Source organism: Sciurus vulgaris, assembly GCF_902686455.1.
Source record: "Sciurus vulgaris genome assembly, chromosome: 1".
Lineage (NCBI taxonomy): Eukaryota > Metazoa > Chordata > Mammalia > Rodentia > Sciuridae > Sciurus > Sciurus vulgaris.
This window is the reverse complement of record NC_136461.1, coordinates 47,271,973-47,289,360: the sequence shown is the minus strand read 5'-3', so window position 1 is coordinate 47,289,360 and position 17,388 is coordinate 47,271,973. Positions and strand designations below refer to the sequence as shown.

General features: G+C 35.1%; 1 protein-coding gene across 5 annotated transcripts in view; it reads left to right on the top strand.

Annotated features, from left to right (window-relative positions):
- Positions 1-7,355, top strand: part of LOC306638554 (deubiquitinase MYSM1-like) — a 41,139-nt gene extending 33,784 nt beyond the window's left edge. For 4 of the 5 annotated variants that reach the window (XM_079101777.1, XM_079101776.1, XM_079101774.1 and 1 more), the window contains 3 exons: positions 325-430; positions 606-663; positions 2,016-7,355. In XM_079101777.1, the coding sequence (XP_078957903.1) occupies positions 325-430; positions 606-663; positions 2,016-2,168 (317 nt within the window). In that variant the 3' untranslated portion in view covers positions 2,169-7,355. The remainder of the gene's footprint in view (positions 1-324; positions 431-605; positions 664-2,015) is intronic. The other variant, XR_013757493.1, reaches the window with a different exon arrangement.
- Positions 7,356-17,388: the final 10,033 nt, after the last annotated feature.

The window sequence follows — 17,388 nt, the reverse complement described above, 5'->3', positions numbered from 1 at the left end:
TTGTCCCCTTTCATTATAATAGTCTTTTGATTTGGATGATAAATTATGTGATCACTCCACTTCTCACAGTGCCTTTTGTAGAATTGTCAAGAAAGTGTCACTTTTACTTTTCTTCATTATTATTAATAGCTTGGCATTAATATGCTTGGTGGACCAAGTACAGTCAGGCAACAAATATTTAATGACTGTCCTTTATGTTTAAAGTGCTGTTCAGCTGGTCTGCCAAGCTGTGGTTGTTAAAACACTGAAGGGAATTTTAAGTAATTGAAAGGAGACTGGAGATTTAAGAAATAGTTAAAAATATGCTTCTTTATGGTTTTCTAGGTTTACCTTACAAATTTGAAGTACAGCAGATGTTAGAAGAACCTCGGTGGGGATTAGTGTTTGAAAAGACAAGATGGATAATAGAAAAATACAGGCTCTCCCATAGGTATGTGCTGTGGTTTGAGATGGTTGCACATCTGCAGTGTTTCTCATTAAATTATTTTAGAGAAAACCCAAGTTAAAATAAAATTGTGATGTATGATATCAGTGATAGTTTATTACACAACTGATTACCTTATAGTATTTGTTTCATCAGTTTGTTTTCGTATTTCTTCCTATAGCAGTGTCCCCATGGATAAAATCTTTCGCCGGGATTCTGACCTGACTTGTTTGCAGAAAGTAAGCTGCCTTTGTTTTAATTGATTCTGTTGTTCACAGATTCCAAAGCTATTCATCTAGATGTGTTTTCCCTTGATGCCTAATGCTTTGTGGATACATTTTCTATGTAGTTTCTTTATTGCTTTTTCCTTTCTAAAATTAATTTCTAGAAGATAATTAGTCATGTGTTTTGTTGCCCAAACTTACACATAGAAATAATACTATTTTAGAATAAATTTGTCAGTGTTGACTGATGAATTTCTTAGCAGATTATTATTGTGCACAATGGAGAATATTTTTATTAAATTCAAAAGCACCATGTTTTCCCTCTAGCCTTAACAATTGACCATTTTTAAGAATGATAGTGTAAACCTACAAATTTAAATGATCTTTTTATTTAAATTTTAGTAGGAAATAAGAGCCTTGAATTATTTTATCTCACTTCTAATTTTGCTTTTATAATGAGTAGACTGGCAACCTTTGTCTTGGAATTTTTTGGTAGCAATTTGGGAATAGAAAATTTTTAAGCATTAATTTTCAATATCTTTTTACTTCTTAATTTTATATCCACATTTTTCCACATGCTACTGAAAGACTAATATACACATTTCCCAGAAAATAGATCCTAACATTCTAAAATTTTGAAAAGTAGAGACTTAAACATTTTTATCTACATGATTTTTTGTTTTGCTTTGTTTTGTTTCTTTGTGGTGCTGGGGATTGAACCTGGGGCCTTGCACATTAGCCCATTAAGTCCCAAGTTTTCAATTTTGCAAATCTTTCAATGAAATTGGTACATAAGCATTAAGATAAATTGAAAGGTATAATCTAGAGCTTAGATATCCTGTGTGTGTGTGTGTGTGTGTGTGTGAAAATGGTTTTTCAAACACTAATCATTCACCTATTTTATCAAAAGAATAGACCCTAAAATGTAATTATTTCAAAGTTATCTTAGTTTATTTGTTGTTCAATTTAAGTTTTCTTAAGTGTTCTACATTTGAGACAAAATGGATTAATCAGGCACTTTACCAAATCACTAGATTCATAGCTTTTCTTTTAATATCCCAGTATTATTTTACTCTGTAAATGTAATAATTAAAAAAATGTAGCAAAAATCACGAATTTTTCCAAAGTAGAGATCATCACATATACAATCATGGGTTTATCTTGGTAAAGTTGCAAGGGAACCAAACTAAGCATTCCTCACTGGTTTCTAGTACTTCAGCAGGCAGTTGAACATAAATCAGTCTTCAGCCATACTTAGGAGAGTTTCTCATTTGATCATTAAGAAATGTGAGGTTTGGAAAGAGATAAAATAGTGATATTTAAGGTAGATCCTCTTCTTAACTTGTTAAAAATTTTTTTTCAACTAGCTTTTGGAGTGTCTGAGGAAAACTCTGAGCAAAGTAACTAATTGCTTCATTGCTGAGGAATTCTTGACTCAAATAGAAAATTTGTTCCTTTCCAATTACAAAAGCAAGCAAGAAAATGGAGTGACTGAAGAGACTGTGCAAAGCAATTTTTAATGTAATTATTAAAGTAAGACATTTTAATCGCTACAAAATAGGTCCTACTTTTAAAGTTATAACCTTGACATGATTGTAATTTAACTGTGGCATGACTGATATTTTTCTCTAGTGGACAAAAATCTACACTTTTCCACATAAATTTATGAAAAGGAAGAGATATGGACTTGTTTTCATATAGTGGTTATTAGAGTGTTGCATAAACCAGGGCTTACCACAGTGTTCCTGTCCTTTATCAAGCAGTGCAGTAGACTATGAAAACTTATGCAGGTGGTCTGCTTTACTGTTAAATATTCATATTGATAAGTGGAATATCCCTACTTTTTGCTTTTTCCCTGAACTAGTCACTTTTTTTCACTTGGGCATTTCATATCTCATTAGAAGCACTTCCATTCTTTGCATATGTTCTGGTGAGATTTGAGTATTTGTTATTGGGATTGCAAATGAGATATGGATGGGTGGTCACTGAGATAATTAACATAGTGGAGAACTATGATTAATAAATAACAACATGCTGTAAGGGAACCAGGAGAGGCATGAGGAGAAAACCTTAAAAACCAACAGAAGAAACCAGAGAAAGAGAATTAAATTACCAGGGTTTGGTTTTGGTGTTTTGTTTTGTTTTGTTTTGTTCAATTTTTCCCTCCCTTTGGTACTAGGGCTCAAACCCAAGGCTTAATGCATGTTAGGTCAGTGCTCTACCACTGTGCTGTATCCTCAGTCCTAAATTGCCGGTTTTTAATCATAGATATTTGCTTCCATTGTGTTTTATAAAAGCCAACCATACTTTAGAATATATAGTTTTCTCAGTTTTCTGAAATGTTTATGGATTTCACATGCATAAAATAATTAGCTCCAATTATATGTTCACTTTCCATTAGTCTGTGATAAAACATCTTACTAGATCTAGTCATTTTAATAACCCTCAAACAAGACTTTTTTCCTCCACTGTCTACTGTGAGAAGATAAATTACAATAAAGTCTAAGTAGAGATTTAGCTTTTAGAAGCAAAACAAGCAAAAAAGCCTTCAAGTATCTTTACATATTCCACCCCAGTTTCATGTCCTTTCTGAATGGAGCCCAGCAAACCTTTGTCTTTTCTTTTTTATGAATTTATAGGCAAAGCTTTAATTGAAAAGAAAAGGGGGAGAGGGTCTTCACTTCAAGGTGAAAGAGATAGCCCTGACTCAGAGAACAGTCAAAATTCAGCAAACTTTTATAATGTGAAGGACTAGTTAGTATATAATTTCAGCTCTTTGGCTACGTGTGGTCTCTGTCAGACTTTCTTCATATTTTTTAATAACATTTTTAAAATGTAAAACCATTCTTAGGTCATATCTTTCACAAAAAACAGGCTGCTGATCTAGAGAACTGCAAACTTTCAAATTTAGTGTTAGATTCTTGAGTCTAAGACACCATTCAGTCTGCTTCATCTTTGAACAACCACAAACTTAGAATTTTTATCCACACTTAAGTTTTCAAATGAAACAAGCATTCTGCCTCATTTATTGAAATTTAATAGATTTTAGTTTATTTCCATTGAGCAGAGAATTGATTTATACCTATTTTCCAGGCATATTAACAGTTATTATCTAGAGTGGATGTGATTCTGTATTTTTGCTTTATTTGGTTGTAATCATTAGCCAAGGAATAATAAGGCAGTATTGAAAGAAGCAGCTTTGCAGTTTTAGGTTGTCTGAGTCTTGTCTCAACCTTGTGATTTTAGGGAAGTATAGTTAATCTTCTCTTGGCCTAACTTCTTTTGTGTAGCCAAGGTCCAAATTAACTTCCTGGTATCCTTCCAGGTCTAAAATTTTATGATTTATTTTATTGGACTACTTATTTTTAATTTTATATTTTGAAATTGTGCAGTTTTCAAATTAACATTTTAAAAGAAGAGTGGTAGTTTTTCTCTGTGCATTTAGGATAAATGATAAGACAAAACTTACAAAGATAAATACATTAAGGGTTAGAAATGTAAGAATGCTAGACTAAAAATCACAAAATCTGATTCTCACCCTAATTCTTCTAGCAGATTTGCCATGTGACTTAAATCACATCCCTTTCTGAGCCCCAGTCTCTTCAGTTGTAAATTAAGGGTATGAATTTTAAATGACTTTGATTTTCCCTTCAAGCACAAGAAGTATATGATTCTGTGAAAGGCAATAATTAGTTTGTGCTCATCTTCCTTTGGATCCGTTTCCCCATTACACATGGAGGAATGGACACTAGAAAGTGGTAATTTTTAGCTCCCTTGTTTGATATATATCCCTATAATACTGATGAAGTTGGATGATAGAAAATGTTAAAAGTACTGTTCTCAATTCTGGGCCTCCTAAATGTCAGTGGTTAACCATATTTACTAATCAAGCCATACTATAAGGAACTCAAGGATGGTAATTGGCATAGTTTAGAGCCTTGAAAGAACAATTTAAAAAATAATTTTAAAACAATATTTATAGCATTAGTATTTATATTGAGTACTTTTATCTTATAAAATATTTTTTTAAATACAGAGAAATATACAGAAAATTTACTGTTTTTCTCCTCTCCTTTGCTAGTCATTCTGCTTGCTTCTTTTATTCTCTTCTCATATTCTTAACACACTGCCAACTTTATGCAGTTGCAGCCATGGATTTGGAGAATCAAAGAGGAAATCTAGAATTGAGAGAGCATGTAATATAGGAAATTCAGGAGACAGACTCCAAAAGAAAAACCTGCCCCTAATAATGTTTGCAGAAGTAGAGACAGAACTCAAAAATATCCCAGTCTCTTCATCCTGAGTCTGTTATTTAATATTATTGCACATGATTATAACATAATGAGCTTAACTTTGTTTCTTGTTCTGGCTTGGCTGTAAATACTTCTATTAGACAGCTTTCCTTAAAAATTTAATTCCAAAGAAATAGTCAAAACAAGAAAAATCAGTGAAAGATCAGGAAGATCAAACTCTCTTTCTCTTCTCCCCTCCATTATTTTAACCTTAAACCATTCGTCTCTAATCTTTTTAAATGATCTTCAGTTTCCATTTCTACAGTTGGTTAGACCCTATAATCAGAGCTATCTGGTGATTTTTCTTGGCCCAGATACTTTGCCTTCTTGCATCCCTTCTTCCATACAAAATTTAAAACTATTTTAAAGCTATGTTTGTATAAAATGAATTTATTATATTTAGATTTAAAATGTTTCTTTTAGTCTTAAAGCTCCGTTTTTTTTTTTTTCTCATGAAGTTAAAAAAAATATTAAAACATTTTGTGGGCCTTTCAAAATATTGTGAACCTGAGGCATTGCATTGGATAGGTTGACCCTGTCTATGTTCTGAAGGTATCACTGTGCTAGAGTAGTCATTGCCACCCCACCCAAGAGCACTGCAGTTCCCATTGTTAAAGGTTGATAGACTTGAACTTCATAGGAATGGAGTTGGGTTATGAAGAATCCCAGCCTAACCAAAACTCAGCAGTACTACTTGAGAACACTGATCTTCAAAAAAAAAGAAGGCAAGTAGTTAATTTTAGTCATTAGATCGATGGTTTTTCGTTGGTCCTTAGTCTAGTTTTAAGACTTGTGCCACACCTAAGGAGAGCATCCTACTGCCTTTTTTTTTGCCTCACTTCTCCCAAGTCCTTTCCTTTATCCTTGCTTCCTCTACCAATTACCTCTTATATGAACAAGATCTTTTATTGAAAGCTACTCCTATACAATAAAGATGAATAGATGTATTCATATTTCCCTGAAATTGTTTTAGTGCTGCCTCAGCCTTCTCTCCAGAATGTTCTTCCTTCCCCAACCACAGGAATGTCTGTGACACGCACTCTAAGCCCCATCAGAATCTCTGCAGCTCTTTGGGCAGCAGAGGAGACTATGGCCTCAACATATCCAGCTGAGCCAGCCTCCTGTTCTTTAACTTCTTCCCACTTACCTTGCTGCGTCCTAAAAAGGGAGCTGAAGGATGAGCTGCTACAGTTAGAAAACCTAGAATCGGTGCTCTGTCCTGTGCCCAAAAAAGAGCCATGTCATCTGGCCTAATTTGTAGCTTCCTATCCTCAAGTCATCAGCGGCATCCAGCTGATGGCCTTCTCAGTGGGAATGAATCAAGGCAGTGTACCCACATTTTGTTTTTCACCAACATTCTCCTCTACCAATAATAACTAGAGACTAAATCTAGTGTCACACAGTATGGCAGTAAGAAAAACTTCTTTCAGTGAAGCACCCAATGCAGCACACACATTTTGATAATCATGTGCTCCGTCAAGATTAACAAAACCTGAACAAAGAGATTTGATCCACATCTCTAATTCACCAATACTTTGTTTCTCACAGATTAATTTTCAATATAGCTAGAATATCACTGTGGGAATATATAGAATAACATACTTATTAGGTTATTTCCTGACCTTTTCTTAAATGTTTTTGTGTGTGCCATTCCCCCAAACTCTGTTTTTGTTTTTTCTTTAACCTATAATTATACTTTTTGGTATTTCTGGATCTGTCTTCTACCTTAAATTCTTCCTGGAACAGGGGAGATAATAAATATGTTCCTGCTACATCAGGAGAAAAGGAAAATTCCCAGAGAAGCGTGATTGATGATTAGGGCTCTATGTGGAACTAAATTTGAATAGGTAAAATTAGTTCATAAAACCTGAGTTTGTTTTTATTTTCTTCTGTTAGTGTTTATGAATGTACCCCTAAAAACTTTAACTTTAGGAGGAAATGCCTGATTTGCTATCATTGAGGTTTCCTAGGATAGTCTCTTTGGAATTATGAAGTCTGTTCAAGTGCTTTCAGTTTGTATTCCTGTTTCATAGGTTACCACAAAGCACTTGTTTCAGTCTATGAGTTATACACTTGTATTTGGATTCTAGCATGATTTTAATCATATACCTTTAAATTTCTGAATTTGACATGTATAGTATGTATTGTGTGTAAGTTTACTATATGTATTGCATGACTTGACAAATTCTTGGTATCATTTTTTCGAAATATTATCAGTGTCATTGGATTCTTTTCATTAGTTTGAATTTTGGAATGTTCTGTAACAAAATTAATGATTTAAAATATTTTACAAATTAAAATATGACATATTGTACATATCTATATTAAAGAATATTGTAAATATCAGTGTTTGTAGAATTACAAAAGATTTTCTTCAAAAATGATCAGACTGTTCTTTCCATAATCATTTGTGACATACTATAAGATATCTGATTTTAAGCTTTGGAATTTATGTTCTGATAAAAAAAAAACTAAGGGAAGATACTGAGGATTCAGTGTAAATAAAATTTTGAAAACAATGTGGTAATCATTTGGTCTCTAAATTATTAGCAATATTATGCATCGTGAATTACAAAAAGAAAAACATTAATTCAGTAACCATTTGTTGAGCATCTGGTAGGTTGAACTCTGCAGGGGACTCAAAGATGAGTAAATCTTGGTTTCTTCCCATAAGAAGTCTATTGCTATGGTTTACTCCAGACACATTTGTGTAAACCAATTAAGTATTGTATCTTTAGGAAATGACTGTCCTCTTTGCTGTTTAATCTTTTGCATTAGCTCTCCTCCATCACAATATTCCATCACAATATACAGATGACCTTCAACCTCCGAAGATTCTTTAAAGGTGACAATATTGGAGTGTTTCATTTTGGATAACAGGACAGCCTCTTTCCTAGAATTCTGTGTATCAGAGAGAGACTGAGGAAGCCTTTTCCTTAATGGCAAACATCTGATTGCTGCTTTCCTGCTGAACCAAAGAGCTCTGTCAAAGAAGCCCTCCTTGGTCACTCCCAGGATGGTGTAGTCATCCATGCTGAGCACCCACAGCTGGGCTCCAGTCATACAGTAACCACAGGCTCTCCCAAACTGCCGCCCAGGTGACTGGCACACTTCTGCCAGGAGGGCAGTAATGTGAGATTTTTGTTGATTGTTGATTTTTTGTTCTGACGATTAATGGTATTTCCTTATACTACACAGGATTCTGAGATGGGTGACAAAATTCTCATCCTATGAAATGTCCTGTATGAGGTAAGATATTAGGAGTTATGTCAAAGTGGGTAAAGATAGAGATCTGCTCATTTTAATTCAACAAATATTTGAACACTTGTGAACCAACATGTATCCAAAATTGTACTAAGTATTAGAAAGAGTCAAAGTTAAACAAATTAGATCCCTGCCTTCCAGAATTCATTCAGGTGGGGAAAATGAAATAGTAGCCATCAACTTTAAGTTTCATATTTTCTCAAAGCTCTGAAACCAGGATGCATCTTGCAACTGACACTGTGTGAAAGTGTAATCGACAGCTTTTTCTTTTATAGTGGCACATAATAATAGAATAGCTTAATATCCATTACAACGAAGTTTCTATTTGATTAAACATGGTGGTTATTACATAAAAGAGAATAAAATAAAGAGTTCACCATTCTCTCTCAAACCTACAAGTGTCAACTTTCCTGAGAAGAGTATTTGTAGTGGAAGAACTTAAGTCCTGATGGGAAAATTAAGTAGTAAAATAAGGAATGATTACACAAAAGCACTTATACAATTTTTGTGCATAATGAGAAAATGATGGAAATGTGCTGCTATCTTTCATAATTTTAATTGATAATAATAGGTATTATAAATTTCATTTCCATTTTCTTTACTTAAAATATTTGTCACAATAAGATGATCATACATTCATCTACTCTTTTGAAGATAATATGCACACTAATAGCAGTTTTATTCTCTAGCATTTGATCTTTCACCCAAATATTTCATTTTGTCTTGATTGCATGGCCTCAAGCTATTGTTCAGTCCACAGGCCCCTGATTTCCCAGAGGAGAAGAACAATATAGAAGTTTGAGATGAAAAACAAGAAGCAAAACTTTGGGTGAACACTTTCTCAGCATTCTCAGCTCAGTGTTTTTGGTACATCTTTCCAGTGATTCCCTCCTCCTCATGCCTTCCACTTACCCATTCTTCAGTGACAGCAGACATTTCTGTGTAGTTCATGCCTCCTGCCTTTGCTCATGCTCTCCCCTTGCCTTAAATGCTCTTCCTCTATATCTCCTCTTAGAAAACTCATGTTCAGCTTAAAAAACCCAGGTCTAACATCGGCCACTTAGTTTGGACTTCCCTAGGGCAGCAGAGCCTGAGACAGAATTTAAGATAGTAATTTATTGGGGAAGTGAACACGAGGATTAGAATGGATAACTGGAAAGTGTGAAAAATAGAGAAGGAGGAAAATATTGCACAATAGTAAGAGGAAATATTGCACGGCTCCTTTCTGTGGGCAACTGGGTCGCATCCTATAGGGACCATTTGAGGATCTGGTGGGATGAATTTCAGAGTTCTTACCCATAGGATTATGATTTATTCATCACCTCCTGCTCCCTATAGGTCATAGGTTGCCTTGTGGGATGTTAACACTCTCGCTTTTCCAGATTGTGCATGAGTTAAGGATGTCCTAGTATAGAAAGTGAAAGATATATAGTGCTGTCAGGTTATACTTATGCAAAGTGGTTGCCATGGCAATAGTTATAGTAAGAGGTGGACTGAGAGGATGGGAGGCAGTACACAGAGCTTACTTTCCTAACATGCAGAGTTAACCTTGCTTTATCAGACTTCTATGGGGCCAGGCACAGCACTATACTGCATGGCATCTGTCCTGTTCTTTTGGAATGATTTATAAATTTATATTGAGTATGAACTTCTTAGCAGTAGTGACAATATCTTGCTCACATCAGTGGTTACTGTATCCAGCACAGTAATCAGCATCAGCATGTAGTCTTAGGACCTCTCACTAGAGTAAAAACACACACTTTAAATTAATGGATAACTTTATGGCAGCCACTCTATTTCTCAAGGAGTTAATTGACTATTCAAGGGAAAACAGATGACGGGAAGAAATGCAGTACGAAAACCAAAGTTGACACAAAGATGCAATCATCCATGATTGGGGGACAAGTTCTCATTGTAACCAAATTATCAGTTATACTTGGTGGGATATTTTTTCCCTAAAGAAACCTGATGAAAATAACATTGCATGTATCATACTATGACCCTCTCAGTATCACTTATGTGTTTATAAAATAAGTTTTACCTTTCCAGTTTGAAAAAATCCTAGCCATATTGATCCTAGCCTGTTGATTCACACTTTTAATGACAATTCTTAAATGCCAGATATTATGCTAGAGATTGTGGATTCCAAGAAGAGAAGAGGCATGTTCCCCAATCTTAGGATGCTCATAATAGTGGGACAGACAGACCTGTCAGCCAGTAAGAATAGTGACACACTACATATGGTAGAAGAGAAGGAAGTAGGCCAACAGTCAGCAACTATGGGGGATATACAGTCCACATAAGCATTTGTTTGATTTAATCTTTTTTATTTTTTCAATCTTGAATTGATTTTTACAGATTAATCTTGATTTCTGGCTTCCCTAAAAAGAAAAATCAGAAAATCTAGCAACTTCAAGCCAGACTTCCAGCATGGCAATAGTGGGTCAGAGTTGAGTCAGAATTCACTGCCCTTTAAGAGGTAGGGAGGCAGCCAGAACCTCTGAAAATGTGGATGGGCTGGGAGTGGGAGACAGGTGTGGACTTCAGGCAGAGGGAATATTTTTATTGTGCTCCATACTTTAAGCTATAAACCTGTGTAAACTCCAACACTCCCCTAGCCTTTTATACCCATTATGATGTTCAGTAGGTATCAATGAGGTACATAAGAGTCAAAAGAATTTTACCCTGGGAAAGATTTTTTTTTAATTTTTTTCATTTTTGTTTTTATTTTCACAGACTGCATTTTGATTCATTGTACACAAATGGGGTACAAGTTTTCATTTCTATGGTTGTACATGATGTAGATTCACATCATTCATATACTCATACATGTACATAGGGTAACGATGGTTGTCTCATTACACCATCTTTCCTTCCCCCAGTCCCTCCACTCCTCTTATTTCCCTCTACACCATCCAATGCTCCTCCATTCTTCCCTCACCCCCCCACCCTCCATTATGTATCATCATCCACTTATCAAAGAAAACATTCAACCTTTGGTTTTGGGGGCTTGACTTATTTCACTTAGCATGATATTTTCTGACTCCATCCATTTACCTGCAAATGCCATAATTTTATTCCTCTTTATGGCTGTGGGAGAGGTTATTTTATAAGTCATTTAACCATCAACATTTAACCCTACAAATAAATAAATAGGAGTCTACAGAGGTTGAGTAACACTAATGTGTCTGTCATGGTAAAAGACTGGACTAAAGTTTTGGGGCAACAGAGAGGAATAACAACACAGAATGGCATAGTGGGTACCTGTTGTTCTGTCAGCCCCAAATTCTTTTTCTGCTTTCTGAAAAATAAATCTTATTTTGCTTGGGGAACCCTGTTCCTCTCTATTCCATATGGTCCTGATGACACAAAGTCCTGCTGGCTTCAAGGTTGGCATGTGACCCAGGCCTGGCCATGCCCATCCACCTGGAACTCTCAGGAAAAAGGTAAAATCCAGCCACCAGGGTTTGCTGATAAGAAAAGATTTAAGACTAAATGATGATATTTGTACCTAACTTAAGACAGAATGATGTAATAAAAAGATGATAGGCTACATTTCTTTGGGTAAGTTGCTTAGCTATTCTGAGCCTCAGTTACCACATCTGTAAACAGAAATAGCACTTCCTACCTCAAAGATCTGTTGTCTGGCTGTAAATAAATAATGTATGCAAAATTCCTGGCACACAGTAGGAGCTCATTAATGCTGACATCCTTTTTTTTTTCTTCCAAAAAATGTCAGATGGATGTAGCATTATTGTAATTAAAATGTAAGAAGTGCATTGGCAGACTTTCTTTACAACATATTGAGAACAGCTTTTTCAGTAGCTACCTTATGTGATTTCAGGGAATGGGAGAGGAAAAAGAAAATAAAATGCAGCTTGATTTCCTGGAACAATTCAAGCCATATCCAGTGCCTGCCAAGTGAAGACCATAAGTCTATGTCTGCATTCATCTATTATCTCACCTCTATATAGATAAAGTGGTTTTTCTCCCCACTCACTAGCTATTGTATTTTTAAGTGGGAACTCTTTTGAATCCCTGGCAATCATTTAGCTGACAGTTCAGCTAGTAAGGTAATAATAACTTTGGGAGCAGTTTCATGACACTTCCTGCTTTTAAAGCATTTTACAAATTTGAGCTAATTAACAAGAAGCATAACATGCCAGATTTTTATAGATTAATATTACAATTATACTTTGCTTTTCCAATAAAAATGCAGTGAAATGTGGAAAAACAAGAAGTAAATAAGCTGTCTCCTCAATGCATTCAAATGCAATGTAGCTGATATATAACACAGGCACCTTCTTGGCTGAATGTTCCTCTAACAACATCCACAAGGATTTACAAGTATGGTACTTCCTTCTAACTTTGTTTTAAGATCAACAAAGGAAATAGAGGGTATTGATGATTAGATGAAAAGAATTTGTAAACCCATGACCAGGTTTTAACCCTTCAAATATACTTTCTACTTATCTTTAGACTTAAATACCTCAAAGAAACAAGAAAATCTTCTACTTCTGTGTCATTCTTAAACCAAATGAGAAAATACCAGCTCACATCATATTGCAAACACCCCATTGTTTCTATTATCATACTGTATTAGTCAGCTTTCTATCACTGTGACAAAATGCATGAGAAAAACAACTTACAGGAGGAAAGATTTATTTTGGTTTATGGTTTCAATCCAAGATCAGCTGGCTCCATTGCTTCTGAGCCTCTGGTGAAGCAGGACATCATGACAGAGGACATGGTGGAACAAAACTGCTTAACTCATGGCAGCCAGGAAGTTGAGAAAGAGAGGAAGGTTCTGGGAATGAGACATAACCTTCCAGGACACATTATCAGGAACCCAGCTCCTTCAACTGTGTCCACCTCCTACAGTTTCCCCCACCTTCCAGTAGGCTACTTAGTTATGACTCTATTAGTGAATTATTCCTTTGAAGAGATTAGAGCCCTCATGATCCAATCACATCCCCAAAGCCCCATCTCTGAACATTGCTGCATTGAGGAAATGCAAACTTTCAATACATGAGCCTTTCGGGGACATTTCAAATCCAAACTGTAAAAAATATGAAAGTACACTTGAACCGGTATAGAGTCAGATAGTCATGGTTGGTACTCACTAGCTGTGTACTCAAAACTCTCTGAATTTTAAGTTAATCTTAAGTTACCTCTCAAATGAGGATAATAATACTTTCTTGGCAGGAATCCTGGGAAGGTCAAAGAAGATTCTACCTTACATGATACCTGGCATATGATATGTGGTCATATTGGCCCCGACACATCCTCTCTACCCATAATTCATGTTTCTCCCCTTCCAGTCTAAAATTACCCCAATATTCATTCAGTTTGCAGGAAAACAGAAAACTATAATGAATAAAAATATTCATTTCTACATAAGCGTTATGCATTTTTAAATATATAATGACATTTTAAGAGGATTAGGAGTAAAAATAAAAGCTAATTTCAAGAATAAAAATCTAAATATATGGTCTCCCTGAAGACTTACTTTTAACATTGTTCAAAGGAAGTAAATTATTAAATTTCAGAGATAACTAGCTTGAATTTGACCATTTTGCTCTCTGTTTTTTTGTAAACAAACAAGAATAAATAGTAAAAGTGATGTGACAAGGTCAGATAGTGGAAGGGATGCTTGGAACACACCTGAAGAGCCTATGGACTGGCTTGTTCTCTTTGTGAGCAGAGTGGTCTGACCTCAGTGACTCACACTACTTGAAAGGCTCACAAGACTGATGTGGCCATAAGCCTGCCAAGTTGCTCTTTGCATTGAGAATTGTAGCTGCCAAGTGTCTGTAAAGCTCATATCAGTATGATCTATCCATTCTCTTGTTTCGTGAAAAGATAAATCACAATATATATAAGTTGGTTGCTTTCTGAATCTGGAGTTAGAACAAGGAGAGTTAGCTGTGTTTCCATGTAAGGGCTCCATGCAGGGGTGAAACCACCCATCCTTGCTTTTCAGAGACTCCAAATGCATCCATACTAGTGGGTGCTCAAATTTGCCTTACCACTCAGTGATTCTCTATTCATTTTCAAATTTTCAAAATTTCTCTGTGTGTTCATTTTGGTTTGGCTCTTTTTTGTTCATTTATTCAACAGATATTTATTGAGCACTTGCTATGAAACTAACACTGATGTAGTCCATAGGAATAAAGCAATAAAAGAAAAAAATCCATCCTCTCATAGAGGTTATCAAAGCACATATGATTAGGCTAAGGGGACAGAAAATATTGGCTCTTCCTCCATATTCAACCAGAAACCTGTAACACTCCACCTTCCTTTTTCTCTTTTTCTTTTTTACTTTTTTAATTGTAGAGGGACACAATACTTTTATTTTATTTATTTTTATGTGGTACTGAGATCAAACCCAGTGCCTTACAAGTGCTAGGCAAGTACTCTGCCACTGAGCTACAACCCCAGCCCATTCAGCTTCCTTTTTCTTAGACATTGTTTGGAAAGGCACTGACAGCATCAATCACTGTGAATTTAGATGTGAAAATTCATTAAGGCCTGAATGTCCTTCCATTTCTTTATATTTACTTGACCATCTCTACATTGATGAGGTGGTCTCCCACTTAACTGTGAAGATATATAGTGTGTACACATACACACACGTACACACACACAACACACACACGAAAAAGTCTGGGGTAGAAAAAATAATCTCTTTGTTACTTTGGATTCCTGCCCCATTACTTCCTAGATCTGTGTCTTTTAGCAAGTTAATAATCACCCTCTTTTATTATTTAAAAAATTACAAGTCATTTATTAATGCAGTTTTAAATTTTTAACATTCAAATGTGGTTTTGTTATTTTAGTAATTGTGCAAGGATTTGTACTACAATCTTTAACATATCACAGTAATAGCATATTCAAGGGCCATTATGGCACTTCTTGTATAGCATAGAACCTTACAATATTGTGCTTGCATTTTTTTTCCTGGACTTTTACATTGTTGTCACACATTTTATTTGCATATATGTTACAAATCTCATACTATATTGGTATTATTTTTAAATAGCTAATATTCTTTTAAAGAAATTTAAATGCTAAGAAAAAATCTTGCATACTTACCCATGCAGTTGTTATTCCCTGCTCTCCATTCTTCTATATAGACCCATATTTCCATCTCATATAATTTCCCTCTGCCCAATTAGGTGTCCTCTAATGTTTCTTGTTCTTTCAGAGTTTGTACCTTATGAAACTCTTTATGTTGCCTTCATTTCTTGAAAAATATTTTTACTCGGTATAGAATTTTAAGTTAGCTGATTTCCCCCACTCCTTCTCTACTTTGCTTTTAGGTTTTCTTGCTTTCATTGTTCTCAACAAGAAATTTGGTATCATTCTTTGTCCCTACATAGGTAACATGACTTTTTTCCTTTGGCAAGATTTCCTCTTTATTAGGGAAGTAACTGAGTTAGTATTATCCAACGTCATTTCCCTATTACTGAGCACAGTAGGAACTCTAAAAACTTGTAAAATATTAATTTTGAATTCTTCATTTCACTTTCAGATTACTTGGTAAAAAAACCAAGATCTTGGTGTTGAGTAATTTGATTATAATGGGTTTTAGTATATTTTTTATTTATTTTTTTCTGTTTAGAGTTTCTTCAGTTTCTAGAATCTATGAGTTTAGAGTTTTCCTCAAATTTGGACATTTTTTTCAGTTGTTTTTTTTTTTTTTTCAGATATTTTCTGTGACCCCTCGCCCCTGCTTTTTAGAGAATCCAATTGCATACCTACTGGGATGCTTGAAGTTTCCTTACAGCTCAGGGATTCTGTTCATTCTTAATTTTTTTTTTTTATTTCTCTGTGTGTTCCTTTCTGTTGGTCTCTTTTTATTTTGTATTCAGTTTTGCTAATCCTTTCTTTGTCAATGTCTGTCATCAATTTTGACTAGTGTATTTTTCATCTCACACATTGTAGTGTTCATGCCAGAAGTTCAATTTCATCCTTTTACTATTTTCCATGTCTCTGTCAACTTATTGAACATACAGGATACAGTTAAGAGTCTAACAGCCATGTCAGTACTGGAGGATTTCAAATGATTTTTTTTCCTAATTAAGGCTCATATTTTCTTAATGATTTGCATGCCTAATACTTGGATGCCAAATATTATAAATTTTACCTTTCTAAGGGCTGGATTTTTTTATTCATATAAATATTCTTGGGGTTTTTTCTGGGGAGTGGTGTGGTTAGATTATCTGGAAACAGTTTGATCATTTCAAGTCTTGTCTTTAAAAGATTTGCTAGACAGCACCAGAGTAATGCTCTACCTAGAGCTAATTATTCTCTACTACTTAGGTAACATCCTTCACATCATCTGTGTAAGGCTCTGTGAACCATAAGGAGTTCCAATCTGACTAATGGAAGTAGGCACTATTCCGGGCTCTGTATGAGTAGTAGGCACTACAGAATTTCCTCTAATTGTTTCCCCTGGCTCTTAAATCTTTAGGTTATAGACAGTCTCTATTTTTATCTCATAGAGTCTAGAGCATTGCTTTCAAGTTTTGACTGATGAGTATTCTTCTCAAAAATATGGTACAAGAAAAAGCTTCATTCTGGGCCAAGTGGTCCTCTTCCATGATCTCACATCAGCCTGCCCTATGATTAGACTGTCCCCTCCAAATTTGTGTTGAAATTTAATTTCCATTGTCCCAGCATTCAGAAGTGGGAATCGTCAAGAGATGATTAGGTCATATGTGCTTTGCTGTCACGAAGGAATTACTGTCCTTATGGCAGAGGTGGGTTAGTTATTGTGAGTAGATTTGACCTAAAGGCAAGTCGACTTGACTTCTCTCTCCATCTCATGCGTATTTGCTTGCATCTCTGCTATGTTTAACAAAGCACAAGACCCTCACCCAGTTGCTAGTGTCATGTGCTTGTATTTCCCAACCTTCAGGACCATGAGCTGAATAAACTTCTGTGTTTATAATTTATCGCAGTTGGTGGTGTTCTGTTATAACAGCAGCAATGGACTAAGACAAGCTGTAAATGCTCCATCATAGTTTATTTTGTTGTCTTGATGTCACATGTTCAATTGACTTTATTAGGGAAGTAACCTGAGTCAGTATTATCCAATGTCATTTCCCTATTACTGAGCACAGTAGGAACTCTAAAACTTTGTAAATATTAATTTTGAATTCTTCATTTCACTTTCAGA